We start from the raw sequence: 15,150 nt of genomic DNA, 5'->3' as shown, positions 1-15,150 counted from the left end.
TGGGACAGCCCAAGAGTCCATGCTGACGCAAAGCTTTTTTTTTTTACATTCACTGTGTCTGTGTGTGTGTTAAGGAATTGATGTGGTAGGCTTTTAGGACAGAAAAACAAAAACAAGGTGTGGATCTTTATTTGTGTGGAAGATTGCTGCAGTGGTCATGCAAGAGATGTTTGATATTTTTTTTGGCTAATAATCCTCTGCACAGTCATGTTTAAAACATCATTTTCACCTCACCACCACAAAGCACTGTGTATGTGTGCTGAATTTATTCCCTCAGAATGCCGTACACACTTTTAGCCTGTAAAACATAGCGATAAACTAGCACTTACAGCGACTGCCAATTTGCCAAATGGAAGTGAAGTATTACAGAAACATTGAGTGTCTGTTTTTGATTTAACATGATCAAAGTGCTTCTAGTAATGCTCCCATGAGATGAGTTGACTTGTGGAATGCATATAATATATTAGCCAACCTAAATTAATCTCAAGGATTGTGAGCGCCTTTGTCTCTTTTTTTCCTTTTTCTATGTGTGAAATAAGTTGCTTGGTTTTAAACCCTTTATCAAAGGAAGGTTGTTTTTTCCCCGGGATTTATTTTCAACCCATCTTAGTGGTGTTATATATAAATATTTTTCTTCCCCTTTCTAAAGTCACCCGTTGATTTGACTTTGACCTTGACTCTAAAATGCATTTATTCCAAAATGTTGCATCAAAACAAACATGGAAATGAAATAATGGCACCAAACACAAACATCCCTTTTTAAGTAAGCAACCATGCAAACTAAAATACCTCAGCTTCACCACCATTGTTAATATGTCTGCTTCCTCCAAGGTCAAATTGTATTTGTATTTACCATGTTTGGCCTTCAGGGGCAGAGTCTAATACAGCATATTATGTTGTTTCAGTGAGCAAAAATGTTCACAGCTATTTTTTTTTCCTGACTGCCGAGAAAAAACTAATCCATCAATTTTTGTGAGCTCTGATCCCCCTCTTCTACTTCTCTTTTTCTTCTCTCTCTCTGTCCCATGCTTCAAAGTGTAACACTTCACTGTGCTCCGATTCTTTTTCTGCCTTGAGCCGAGTTGAATCAGCCGGAGAGCTATTGACACAGTAAAGCTGAATTCAACACTAGGAGGAGCGCATCGACAAACACATTAGACACGAGAAGTTAAAACAAAATACATTGAAAGCATGGTCTGCAGATTACACTCTCCCTCAAACAGAGCCAGTGTGTGGAAGAGCTTATAAAAGCTTATAGATTTTTTATAGGTGGTATTAGCGAGCTTAGGCCACGAAGGAAAGTGAGTCAGTGGTGTGGAAGATCGGAAAGCAGGTCATGCGAGTTCAGTTTAATCTTCAGCGCCTGTGTTGATCAAACAGCACAAAATGTTAAAGGGATGTGTGTGTGTGTGTGTGTGTTTGAAACTGGAGGCAAGGGTCTGTAGTCTTGTAAATTGTCTGATTCAAATGTGCAGTGAAGAATTCATGCTGATGTCTCGTAGAGGAAATGTTTGCGTAATCCTGAACATGGGAGTCGTCTGGATTGTCGTCTCAGTGAGTGTGTGTTTGTGAGAGAGACAGGAAGTCAGAGAGTAATTAGGAAATTATAGCTGCTAGTGTTCTCCTATCAGAACAGCTTGTGTCTAGCATGAACAGATTCAGGTTATATGACGTGAAAGCTGGCTTTATGCAGCTCTGGCCGGGTGAGTAGTATCTCTGCGGCACAGCAGAGCTTTTTAAAAGGTCCGCTCATAAACCAAAATTGTTGAAGAATGATTTCAAGCTGTTTTTGAGTGCAAAGATAGAGGTGAGAGTAAATCTGTGAAGAGAGATGGCAAAAATAATGGAGAGAAAATTGTGATAAGCCAGAGATCAAAGGAGGATGGTTAGGATGCATCAAAAGGAAGGAGCTTTAAAAGATGAAGAGCTCATTCTCTTTGCAGCACATGTTACTTTCCTGTGAGCTGTTTTCCTGAAAGAAATGACTCACATGTTGTCGACACAGCCCTCTGTGGATGTATGTCGTTCTTGTATGTGTGTGTATGTGTGTGTCTTTGTCATCAGAGGCAACTAACCCTGCTGCACACTGCGCCGCTTCACCTATAATATGCATTGATTAAATTCAAATGAGCTCTGCTGTTTCTTTTTTTTTTTTTTTTTCTACCATTCTGCTGTCCAGAAAAAGAAGACTCAGCAGTTTCTGTGTCTGAGGTCTTTAGTCATTCGTATATCGGTTAGCACACAGACTCAGAGGTATGTCCAACCAAGTGGTATCCCCAAATTATGATGCCTCAGCGTTTATACAGTGAATTAAACAAAAGAATGATCCATAACCAACCACAGAGGATTTTATTAAGCGTAAAGTAAACTGGCTGCTGGATATGCTAGCTGCTGTAGTCCGGTAGAAACCAGGATACTGTGGCATATAAACTCAGAGTATTGTTAGTAAAACAATACTAACATGCTGAGAAAAGGGAAAAGTTTTCCTGATGCTTTTCCCATTACCAGTAATTACTTCTTTTACATGTCTTGTGTTAGTTTGCTGTAAATCTTCAGCAAGTAAATAAAACCGGAACTGTGATAAGTAATGATTTTCAGCCTGAATGTTTATTTTTTTATTTATTTTTAACCGACCTGGAGAGTATACACCCTTTATCTGTGTGAACAAGTGGCTTCGCTGTTCCAACGCTCTCGCTAATCTGTGTCCCCTCAGAGACCGCCTGTGTTCTCCTCCTATTAAAAATGGCCACAGTGGTGTCATGGTCGTTAAAGCGAACACAATTAGAGGAGCCATTAACAATGGGAATTAATTTGCTGTCATACCCTCCCTGCACTATCTGCTATTGTTGCTGTCAAATACCTCCCAACCTCCCTTTCAAGAGTCTCCCTTTCAGAGTGAACATGGCACAAAAAGAGACTAAACAGTCTTTGCTTTATGGACGAGCCATTTTTGGGTTTAATAAGAGTCCAGAAATTGTAACTAAAGTTTCTCAAAGGACTCTGTGTTTCATGTGATAAACTATTGCACTTCACAGCAGAGAGCAGAGAGGTTAGAAAGAAGAGATTGAAGTGTTCTTGAGGAGCCATGCTCTTGCAGGCAGGAGGTTATAAGAAGACATATAGGTCTACTTGTTTTCTCTGTCCTCTCCCAGGGGGACAGACAGAAGGGGAAACAGAGAGAGATGAGGGCAGGATGATTGACTACAGGGCGGAAGATCAAAAGCAGCGGAGGGGTGATAAGAGATGGAGTTGTGGTTGCTGCTGGGAATACTGGCCTTGCTTTCTCATCTCTATGTCTCATCCCTCTCCACTCTGTCCTTCTCTACGTCCCCTGTCCAGGGGAAAGGACACAGAATATGGACAGCAGCTGCCCTCTTTGCTGGCCACATCTTCTGACAGCAAGAGTAATTGAGCAAATTCCTCTCTTGCACAACACACCGTGCCTGTAGGACCCGGAACAGGGGGGATGGGGAGTCATGGAGAGCGATGGTAAAATCAGTGTGAAAGGGAGAGAAGGAGAGGAGATAAGAGGGGGGAGGGAGGATGTGGAAGGACAAGATGGATGAAACCTTGAAATCAAAAAATGTGAGGCAGTTTCCATGTGAGAGGGAGGACATACTGATGGAGGGAGAAAAGCTAAGGCACTCACGACGTCCTCACATGCACATTAAAATTTTACATCCTTGCTCCATTTCTGTATCACCTTCACTTGTGACTGTAAATCTACAGTATCTTCCAGTTAAACAGAGAATGTGGATCATTATCACTGTCTTGTAAAGTGTACTTATTTCTCGTCTGCCAAAAGGCTTTGCAGTTGTTCTATTAAAAATTTGTAAAAGATCTCCTAATTCATAGCCGTAACATGAAAGACATAAACCGGAAGGTTAGAAGAAAAGGATCAAATCAGCCCCTCGACTAAAACTTTGCTAACTTTGCCAAACTGCAGCCCCAGTCGCTTCCTCTGTCTCTGTCCGTGGTGCTGAAACAGTGCAACCCTGTGTCTCTTAGTGTCTGTCTCCATGGTGATGAAACATTCAAACGGAGTCTCCGATTTCCTGTGTCTTTTTTTTAAATCATTTTCAAACCAACGGAGCACAGACAAACACACATCGACAGCAGAGCAGTGCACAGTAAATGTGGCCACATTTAATACAGCAGGACAGAATACAGCAGCTTCTGTGAGGATAACACCATTCCACACAGGACTGTACGCTGTTTTCCCAATAACAAGCCTTGGATCTTTTCGTTGTGGTGACAAGGACGAACTGAAAATGGTACAACACGATCGTAACGTGAGACTGAGGGACAGCAAGGACGTCCACAGACAGAAGCTGGAGTATAAACTCCTGCAGAACAACACTGGGGATGTCAGGACTGGCATGAAGCAGATTACGGGCTTCAGCATCAAAGACTGTCAGCAGGGTGGCAGCCTAGACAGAGCCAACGAGCTGAATGTGTTTTTCAACAGGTTCGGCAGTGAACCACCAGCTGTGCCACCCCCCATCCCCCCATCCCATCCCCGGCCCCTGTCATCTGCACAATGTTGTTTTTCCGACTTATTTCTGGATAATGCTGTTTTTGATGTACACTGCGTATTGTATATATTTATTCAAGATCTGGCTCTGCAGGTCTGCAATTATGCAGTTGTGGCTTTAATTTGAATTCTGTTGTTTTCCTCAGAACATTTTCAAATCAATAACATTTCTATCTATCTATAATTTCACAAAATTTTAAAAGATCATTATACGTAGAAAATAAATAAAAAAAAAACAAAAAAACAAAGGTTATAAAAATGCCAGTTTATACTACTGAGTTTTTAAAAGCTTTCAAAAAATTTGGTGCTAACTCAGCTGATTCCACAGCATTGGAGCTAAAACAGTAAAAGCATCATCGCCCTTTGTCTTTAGCCTGGATCAAGAAGTTTTTAGCATTTGGTTCTCAGACCTCAGGTGCAGAACAAGGCGTTAACAGAGCTGAAATGTAAGGCAGAGCCAGACCACGCAGGGATTTAGAAGTAATCAGCTGAATCTTAAATTAAATTCTGAAACGACTAGGGAGCCAGTGTAACTGAGCCAAGACCAGAGAGATGTTTTCACCACGTCTCGTGTTTGTAAAAAATCTGCTGCTGCATTCTGCACCAACTTTTAGACAGGCAACTGCTGCATCATTCAAGCAAGTAAATAATGAATTGCAGTAATCTAGGCGAGAGGAAATGAAAGTGTGTGAGTGCAAGTTGCTCAACTAATATTGACATACTTCAATAAAAAGGAAATGAAAAACCAAGCTGATCTTGTATCTTGACTGGTATTAATAGTCTACAGTGCCTTGAGGTGCTGCATTTGCTCACAAAATCTGGCATCATTGGTCGCAGCTGTGGCTGCTTGAGAGTGTAAATGAGCCAACATCAGAACTGTGTTGGCCCATTTTTGCAGTTTTGGCTTGATTGTTAAAAGAAATTTGGCTGTACCAAGGTCCAGTGTTAGTAGGACTGCCGTAAATCATGCAACAAAGCTGTCAGTGGCTCAGATACAGGCCTCACTTGTCTCCTATTTGCCACTCAACCAACAATGACCAAGTGATTTCATGCTACTGGGGTAATCCCAAAATTCTCCCTATAAATAAACACTGTTGCAACACTATGTCAGGGTTGAGTGAGGTGGTCTGAGGGCTGCTCTGAAACATGGACTCAAAAGTATAACCCAGGCACTGCAAGGCTGCAGTCAGCCACACAAAGTGGCTGACAAGACCACAAGGGCTGAGGCAAGAAGGAGTCAAAAACAGGCAATGGGTCAAACAGGGGTTCAGGTAAAACTAAAAGAAAAGACTGGAAAGCAACAGCTATGAGGCTTAGTTCAGGATCTTTTAAAAGGGGGAATGCAGACTGTGGAGTTTATATACTGGGGCTGATGACTGATGGGAAGCAGGTGTGTCGGAAGGAGCAGGTGTTGAGCTAGCATGGGAGATACACTGAGGACAACTGGTGGGCAGGTGAGGAATGACAGGGTCTTGACACTGAAGCAGATGAACAAGGTGGAACAATGACAGGTAGTTTCACCCAATAAGTTAGTTGAAAATAAATAGAAGGTATAAACTGTAAATATTCATCTGGATTGTGTCAGTTAAGAGATACTCATCCTTGGTTTTTGATACTGGGATATCAGTGTAGAGTCTACATTATTGTGGGCTTTTAGAAAAAAAAAAGTTTCAGCAGTGATTATCTAAAGTTTGACATACCTCCACTGCTTGACCTTCCTAAACTGTGGCTCGGCCACAAATATCTTTCTGATCTTTTCTATTTATTCTATTATTCTGTTTTCCTCACACAGAAACCAGACTGTGCTCCACCAGTTCTGCTGCCCGGCCCCGGAGGCCCCAGAGGGGGAGACATCAACTGCCTGTGTCCCCAGGTAAGATGACTGCATCCTTGTAACATCTGCACAAATATTTATTTTTAATATTTTTTTATTTACTTTGAACAATTTTGTTTTTATTTTCTGTAAATTTTTAATTGCAGCCACTTATCATGCATCCTGTTAGTAGCGGTGCTGCAGTAGCTACTTAAGGCAACACAACTACCCCAGCAGTGTTATCTAAGTTGAAGTGGTTGTAAATGCTTCAGGATCTTCCAGGGGACAATCTGAATTTATTCCCCTCCATAATAACAATACGCCAATAAGATGCAGAGGTAGTCATTCAAAAGAGTTTTAAATTTGATATGTCAGCTTGGGTTTTGGGTCTTGTTGAGGCTGCAAAATTGAGTGACTCTAAGATACACTGGATGTGATTTGCTATTTCCACAGCGTGTTAGTGTGGTGTTTGTCAGACTATCAAGATAAATCCACTGGAACACAGTAGTAATATCCAAATCAATCACATCAGCATCCCATTTCCTGGACAGTGGTCAAGTCCTTGGCCTAGCCTGTCTGTATAAGCATTGGAAACAAGTGGAAAAATATTACACTGACTTTAGCAGGCAAAGCAGGATGATGATACTGTTATCTGTTTATGTCAGATTGGCATATGACAGCGATAGAGCTGATGCTGCCAGCTGGAGATCCAACTGTGTACAAATACTTGTATGTGAATTACAAATAGCCTCTTTTATTTTCCAATAAAGTTTTTCAAGTTGGCCAATTTAAAAGCTTTGATGTCAGTTTGATGTGGTAATTTGCACCCACTGTCCAGGGGAATATGAAAAATAGAACAACTAATAATTAGCTGCTGTAATGACTGTACTTTTGTACAACTATTAGCTTGCCAGGCAGCTTTGAGGGAGTATAATAATTAATATTTAGTGTTGAATAGGCAGTCTGAAAAATAGCGAATTAGGTAAGCATGAGCAAAAAGAAATAATAAACAGCATACCTTGACAAGGTATTATCTTGCCTCTTTCCAAGCAGAATTGACAGAATAAAATTTGTTTGCCTCTTCTGTTCGCTTCTATTTACTACAGCGCTCTCTACCGCCAGCGTTTCACTGAAAATGATGGCATTTTCCTGGCCAAGGTGTATCAATAGTAATTAAGCCATCCGCCCCAAAATTGCCTGTTTGTTGTGGACTGCACTTTTCACAGGATTGTTTTGCTGCATTGTCTGGGCTTGGCAGAAAATAGCAGATAAGCAAACGCGTATTGATGGTAAATCATAGCCCCCGCGGTGCTGGACACAGTAAGTGGCAGAAGGCTGCAGACCAACAAGCACAGACAATCACACTTAAAAACACCTCAGAGGCCTGTGTGATATTAAATCAGCCACACGGATAGACTGAGGGATAGAAATCTAGGGGGAAGGGAGGGAAGTGAGTAATTGTTGGTTCTGTTTGCTACTTTAAAGACAGAACAAAAACCTTCATAAAGCTATTTTATCAGATAAATTGTCAGATGGCCAAGTGACTAACTCAAAACCCAAGTCTCTTACAGTGTCTGTTATCACAATAGTCCCTTTATTCCTTTTAAAAACACAGTGGATATTACAGTAGCAGTAGTTAAAATTGAACAGGAGTGGCTTTCATAAGATCCATGCTGGAGGGGAAATTGGAAAGGTAGACAAAAAAGAAGAAAAAAGACAAGAAGCTATCGGAGTTCAGCTGCCCGAACTTCGCTTGACAGAAGCCGTTTTACACTGTTGTATGTTGTGATTGCTTTGTGCTAAGGGACCATTAGCTAAAGGTACAAACTAAGTGCACATCAGAAGGTCCTTGCTAACTTGTCCACCCCTCCACCTCCTCAAAACACCCCCTTGCCAATCTCTGAAGCAAACCACTTCAAAGCAGGACTCTCTGGGGCCAAGACAGAAAGCAGCTTGTGGTTTTGTCTTTTCTTTTTTTTTTTTTTTTTAGTTCTTGTTGCGTCTAATCTCCTTTTGAGAGCTGTATTCTGTTGTTGTTGATTTCTGTATTTCCGCATTGTTGTCAGTGATTTGTTGGTCATTTACTCACGTGGCATCACCACATCACATCACAGCGACATAACTCCACACAGCACCCACACCCCATTGCATCCATCATCATTCATGTTCACGTCATTCGGGCTTGTCTCTCCACTGTGGTCACATTAAGTTTGAAAGAGTCATGTATGAATATTACCATGTAACTAAAGTGTAATTATGCAATGTAAAACTACCATAATGCATTGATGTGTGTACTGTAGGGTCTTTCCCATGCTGGAAACTGGTGAGCCTTCTTGTTGACACATGTAATGCATCTGTGTTCATGTGAAAAAAAAAAGTTCTTATCATGTTGCATGCTTTGGCTTGGCAGTGATCAGAACATAGCTCCCTGTCTATCTGTGTGTGTGTTAATGTACATGTGTGTGTGTGTGTGCCAGTGTGTCACTACTGTACACATGGCATACAGTAGATAAGTTACATACATACTAGTTACTGTGCACAACACCAGAGCAGTGGGCTACAACTTAAGCCCCATTTTTTAACCTTTATTTGTTTATATTTTGACAAAGTGGCACAATTCAGTTTGCACTGCACCCATGAATGTCCAGGGAAACTATCAATGGTTTACTTAGATACTGAGGAACACTTAAAAACACAGCAATTCTCAAGCAAGTTCTGCTGTCATCAGGAGTGTCTTTTTTTTCTATGATTTCAAAGTGGATTTACGGACATTTTATTCTGGATGAACAGAAATGTAAGTCACACTGAATCTAAAACTGTGTGTGTCGTGTTTCTTTGTTCGGATTGGACACAGCTATGACTCTGAAAAGTGCTGTGATTTTTGATGCAAACTGCAGCAATCAGTGCAAATTACTTAAGCCCTCCAAAAATCTACAAAAGCTTCCTGTAAAAATGAAAGTGAGTGAATTCTGTTATCTTGCGTGATTGAGGTGCTCCACTTGCCACCAAACAAGGCCTGATTAACATATGAAAAGGACGATTTATTGCCTCTTTGTTCACTGCCTCCAATTCAGGATGTAGGCTAATGAAGCCTTATTTCACACACCACATCTGACAGACAAAGTGCAATCACCGATATTTCATTTGCACCGCTCTTTCTACTCAGAGCACTCCACGCCTTGGTGTCAGAGGGGTCAGCTCAGAAAAGGGCACCGGCGTCATTGTACTAATTTGAAGCCATACTTGCTCTTGGTTTGCATCTGTCTGCGCCTGAGGAGCTTTATCCGATCAGTTAGGAAGTGGGAAACAACTAGGTAATAACACGGTGTACGTGGGATTATTTAAATGAGCAGTAGGTAGGAAGTTGTGAACTGTAAAGAGACCTGAGGATTTCACTGTCACATATAATGAGGACCCTACGGAGGCTGGAAACTCACCCTTACAGCCTGGTAACTTTTGCCAGGCTTTAAGGAGGCACCGGAGGTTTTAGAGACTATAGGGGATTTGTATTCGGGGTCACAAAGTCAGATCTATAATCGCTCATGGAAGGGGCTGATTGTGCGGGATGGCCACAGCCTTTCAATTAGCTGTGTGAGCCATCATCTGCTGCAGTGTGCTGAAATTGCACTCAGGAGTTTTGTTGTTCCTTTTACAGTTCCACAGAGGACCTTAGTTTGAACTTTCTGCTTTGCAGCAAAACTGAGAAGTGCTGCGGTCAACACACAGAGCCCCAGAAACCTAATAAATGGAAGGAAAACATTAGCGGTAGAATATTCTAGTATGGGGAATGGCACAGGAGAACTATAAACAGTGACACTCAGGAAGATAGCTGCTGGATAAGTCCTCTTCTTAGGAAAAAATAAAACATCCCGAGCCTCTAGGGTGAACAGGAGTATGATGGTTGAACTGTATTTGAGTATTTCAGTCTATAAAATTCACATGCACACGCTCACTCATGCACACTTATTCATGAAATCTCTGCCAGAGTGTCCAAGTATCAAACTGTGCATACTCAACTGACTTGATTTTAAGTGTAGCATGAATTTATGTTCACGCTTTGAAGCCACTGTGTGAAGTTTGCCCGAGTGTTTGGGATCACAGCCAAATAATTCCTCATGTGTTTCAGGGAAACTGTAGCCTATGCATTCCTGCTTCAGACGCATCGTTTTTTTTTCTCCTCCAGATGGTGATAACTGCAGTGTTGTTCTATCACCAAATACTGATGTGTACAGTATGTGTAGACAAGTGCAAGTGCAACACAGGAGATTCAGCTTTCGCAGCTGTCTTGTCCAGTAAAATACCCAATAAATTGCTGGCCAGCGTTGGTTAGAGTTGTCACTTAAAATTTATAAGGTCACTGGTACAATATTTGGCACAGATACAGCAGGAATGCCCCAGACAAAGGGCACATACCCACCATGTAGACTGAATATACAAAATGTCTGAATCATTTGTTTGTTTCCCTACACCATGATGCAGACTTTGGCCCTGTTCAGACCATTCACGTGTCTCAGGTGATCCAATCACAAGTGGACAGCTCTATGTACATCTGAACGCACCTGGCGTTAAAATGCGTCTCCACACCTCACTTCCCCACTCTACATGCAAATAAACTTAATTGTTGTTTTATCGGCGAGAGGCAGCAATACACTTCCCGTGCATAGTCCGCCGGAAAGTAAAAGGAGAATAAGAAATCAAAGCAGGACGGACTGGATCTATTCCTTGGCATGTTCCAAGCAAACCATATCGCCCAAGTTGTGTGATGCACTCATAATATATCTGAACTGGCTTTTTGAAATTTTCAGACGTTGTGGACGAGGAATGAATGCGGATTGTTCCCTTTGCCACTGAAGACAAAAGCCAGATGTTAGTGGGTGTTAGTGGGTTTTTTGTCCTGTGTGAAAGGGGCTTTACAGAAAAACTGCAGCCTGCTAAATGTAAAGGGGTATTTTTATGAGTGAGTTATGAGCAAACTCAATGAGATGCTTCACATCTAGACAAAGAAATGCAGCTAACAATACCAACAATGGGTACCTAATATAAATAGGAGCACATTTCTGGAATAACATCACAGACATTGGAGACAGAATAGCACAATGTCTTTAATCAAAGATTTTTCTGTCTCAAGTGAGCGCTAGTATGTGTTGCAATACATCACAATTTGCATACAAACACATGTGCTGAGCCTTTATACTTGGAGGTTAAATTTAGCTTAGCTTTGCTAAACTTTTTTAGCAGAAACAAAGAAAGTCTGGCACAGTATATTGTGTTTGCATTGCTTTTAAAGTGTCTTCATTAAGAAATGAAACGGCTCAAGCGAAACCGTTTCCCTTAATGGCTGAGTCATCCTGGACACATAATGATGGAGCTGATAGGATAGTAAACACTCACCCTTTTTGTCACAGAGTTAAATATAAGCCTTTGGCAGGTGACGGCACACATTTTTGGCATGATACTTGAGCCTGTTGGCGATTCAGCTGCCAAACCGACTGCTTTCCCCCACCAGCTCACAGTGTGCACAGAAAGACTAACATCTTGCTCACCATCTAAAACCCCTTTAAATTAGGCCTCCTGCTGTGCTTCTGACAAATGACTTGCACACACATACACAAACCAACACCTTAATGAGGAATGCTATGCTAATTAGCTCACACAATCTGCCACAACGATTTATCTTGTCAGAGATGTTATCAAGTTCATGAGCTTCTTCTGCTTTTTTTTTCAGAAAATAAGTTCCATCTTAATGAACACATGTCAATCAAAGTGAATTTATGAAGTTTATTTCTGGGGTAATGGATTGGATATCCATTCATCTAGAAGTTAAAAGCAAGATTTGTATGCAAAATTAGTCTTGTCTAATCAGAGTAAATTAGTGGAGATCTGAACTTTTGAACTCGCAGTGTAATTAAAGTTTACAACCTCATCTTTCATGATAGGCTGTAAAGAATGCTAAAGTAGAGGAGATGAAGGACTGCACACCGCACCCAGTGAAGCACATGACTTTACAGAAATATAAAAAGAAGGACAACACATTTGGTTTGTTGCCAGATCCCATTTAGGAGGCTTGTGTCATGATATATTTTTTTTCATCTGAACCTCAAAAACGTCCTTGATCGTTAACACAAATAAAATGTCAATAAATGCCAAGAGTGGTTAAGATGAAGCTGACACCTTGAGAGTTCACACTGGGGAGAATTATGGTGTTTCTGCAGGAGATTAATTCACCTCTGGTCGTGGCACAAGTAGACAGCTGTGTCGTCTCGCCAAGACACCTTTTTCTCTAATTAATCACTGGAATTAATAATAAACTGCACTAATTAGTGGTGTCATGCTGTCTGCCAAATGGAAAGGTGACGTAGGATGAATAAGGACACAGCTGGAAATACTTTGTCACTTCGGGAAGCAACCGAGACAAATCGAGGTTCTGTCTGTCTGTGGGGGGGGACTGGCAGGACTACAGGGACCATGATGCAGTGAAGCAGACGGAGGAGCTGATGTAATGATTGATCCGTTTTGTTGGAGGACGTTCAGGGACATGTTGGAAGAGTAGAGCTTTTTTTTAGCCATTTAAGATTTGCCTTTGAGTTGTGTGGCGGCCACACACGCACACGCACACACACACACACACACACACACACACACACACACACACACACACACACACACACACACACACACACACACACACACACACAGTGTACAGGGCTGAAAAAGTACAAGATCACCTCTGCTTTTTGTCCTCACACTGGCAGACACCCGGCATTAGTTTCACCTGTGCAGTCGCAAATTTAATTTCAGACATGTGGGATCCTAAATCACAGTTGGCCAAATTTCTTTCACCTCTTCACCCTGTAATTTAATATTTGTCCTCGTCTCCCTGCCTGTGTCTCTGTCTCTCTCTGTTGCATGCTGTGGTTGTGCTGTGATGCTGCCTCAGCTGGAGAAAGTGACCTTGTTGGCTTGCTGTTCTGTTGTCATGGGAACAGAGGGCACAGCAGGCGAATGCGCCGTAACGTCCAGAGACTGCCTGTTCGGAGTTAGGAGTGTCTGAGTGTGTGTGCACACGTATACATTCCCATTGGCTCAAAGGGTTTTGCCTCTTGGCCAATCAGAGGAGCGCTCGGTGTCATTCTTCTCAGGTGTCCATCTGCTCAGCTGTTGGTTTTTGTTCTAGCTTGCTCCTCTTTAAACACATCCTCTGGGATTTGAGTAGCCTAAATTCACTCGTAAATTGAAATCAGCGCTCAGCAGCTTTGTGAACGACAAAGGAGCTTTTAAAGAATGCGAGTGCTTGGAGTAATTTCTAATTAAAGTCATGCTCCGACTAATTTATTTTCACCCTAAGGCCTGCTTTACGCAAGACAGCTACCACAGAACAGTGATACCAGATCTGCTCATGCTCGGTTGCATAATCATAGACGTCATTCACTGTTTTGTTCTATTCTAATGCATGTAGGCCTTGATTAGTCAAGACATACAATACATAAAGAATACCACAGCACTCTGTACTTGATGTGTTGCTCGGCTTCTTTCCTGCACAGTTTCCCGTCAGCCTGTCTCTCTCTCTTTTTAGCAGAAGAGTGGCACAGTCTTGAGCGTCAAATGTTCGAGATCTGGGAGTTTCTCCTCCTCTTCTCTCTCCGTTCTACAGCTTATCTCAGCATTGTGAAGCAAGCTGAGGGTTTTATTACAGAGGAGATTTAATAAAAGCACAACGTTTTGATGACTTTGCTGCAGCATCTCGTGTGTGTACAGCATCTGTTGTGTGTATATGCTTTCAGATGATTGCGCTTGTGTGCATTTGTGTGTGTGTGTATCTCAGAATCAGCAGTCTTTTAAGTTCCAGCTGCTTTATAAGTATCAGGGCCTGTTCCTTAGATCTTCTCTGACACATACAAACTGCTGTGAAAGGCAGAATGAAAGCTGTTGATAGTAAAATAGCAGATTCATATTTTTTAAAGGGGCACTACAAAGATTTTACTTGTTCACTTGTTCTAAGAGGCACAGCTACTGTCACTGAAATATGCAAGGTAGCAAACGGAAATTTTAAAATATATTTCGTACTATTTATAATAATAATATATACACACACTATATTGTTTAAGCAAGGACAAAATGATAAATTCAGCAAAGTGATTCTTGATTTTCTGCAAAAGCAGGCTGTGAAAAAAATACATAAAAGACTGAACCCATGCAGATTTTCTGACTCTGTCTGGGATTTCAGTTCATTTTTCTTATTCCTCTCTGCACCATGTTAAACAATGGTTTTGGTCATTTCTAGGAACCAACTCACTTGTCCCTGGAGGCGCAGCTACTGCCATAATATCTACTGAAATAAGCTGAGGGAAGGCTTATTATGCAGTAATAACCATTCTGAGTTACTGCAAGACACAAAGCAATAAATGTACATTTTCTGTAATGTTTTTCATTTTTCAGAAAAAAATGAGGTGCTCATTACAGGCTGAGGTTCCGTTCTGATTATGGCGCTCTGTGTTCTGCCTGAATACAGATCTTTTGATTTGCTAACGGCTCAGATGAATGCTGTGCTCTGGCTTCAACCCGCTCGTATGATTTCAGATAATAAAGATTCTGAGTATAGTGGCAGAGCTTTGTGATATATGGGCTCATTGACCTAAGCATCCCTTCTCTCTCTTGCTATCTCACTCATTCCCTCACGCACACCTGCAGCACACATACACACAATGTGCCAAGGTTGTATTAATGCTCCCTCCTTTGTTCCTTTCTCCGGCCGTCTTTAATGGTCTGCCATCTTATTAGTCTCCATCATCTCAGGGGTCCCAGA

General features: G+C 41.5%; 1 protein-coding gene across 1 annotated transcript in view; it reads left to right on the top strand.

Annotated features, from left to right (window-relative positions):
* Nucleotides 1-15,150, top strand: part of iqsec3a (IQ motif and Sec7 domain ArfGEF 3a) — an 80,418-nt gene that overhangs the window by 11,339 nt on the left and 53,929 nt on the right. The window contains exon 2 of the mRNA XM_041030208.1: nucleotides 6,327-6,407. Coding sequence (XP_040886142.1) covers nucleotides 6,327-6,407 — 81 coding nt within the window. The remainder of the gene's footprint in view (nucleotides 1-6,326; nucleotides 6,408-15,150) is intronic.

Source organism: Toxotes jaculatrix, chromosome 22, assembly GCF_017976425.1.
Source record: "Toxotes jaculatrix isolate fToxJac2 chromosome 22, fToxJac2.pri, whole genome shotgun sequence".
NCBI classification, from domain to species: Eukaryota; Metazoa; Chordata; class Actinopteri; family Toxotidae; genus Toxotes; species Toxotes jaculatrix.
The sequence above is the reverse complement of the archived record's forward strand: the minus strand, read 5'-3'. Positions and strand labels throughout refer to the sequence as shown.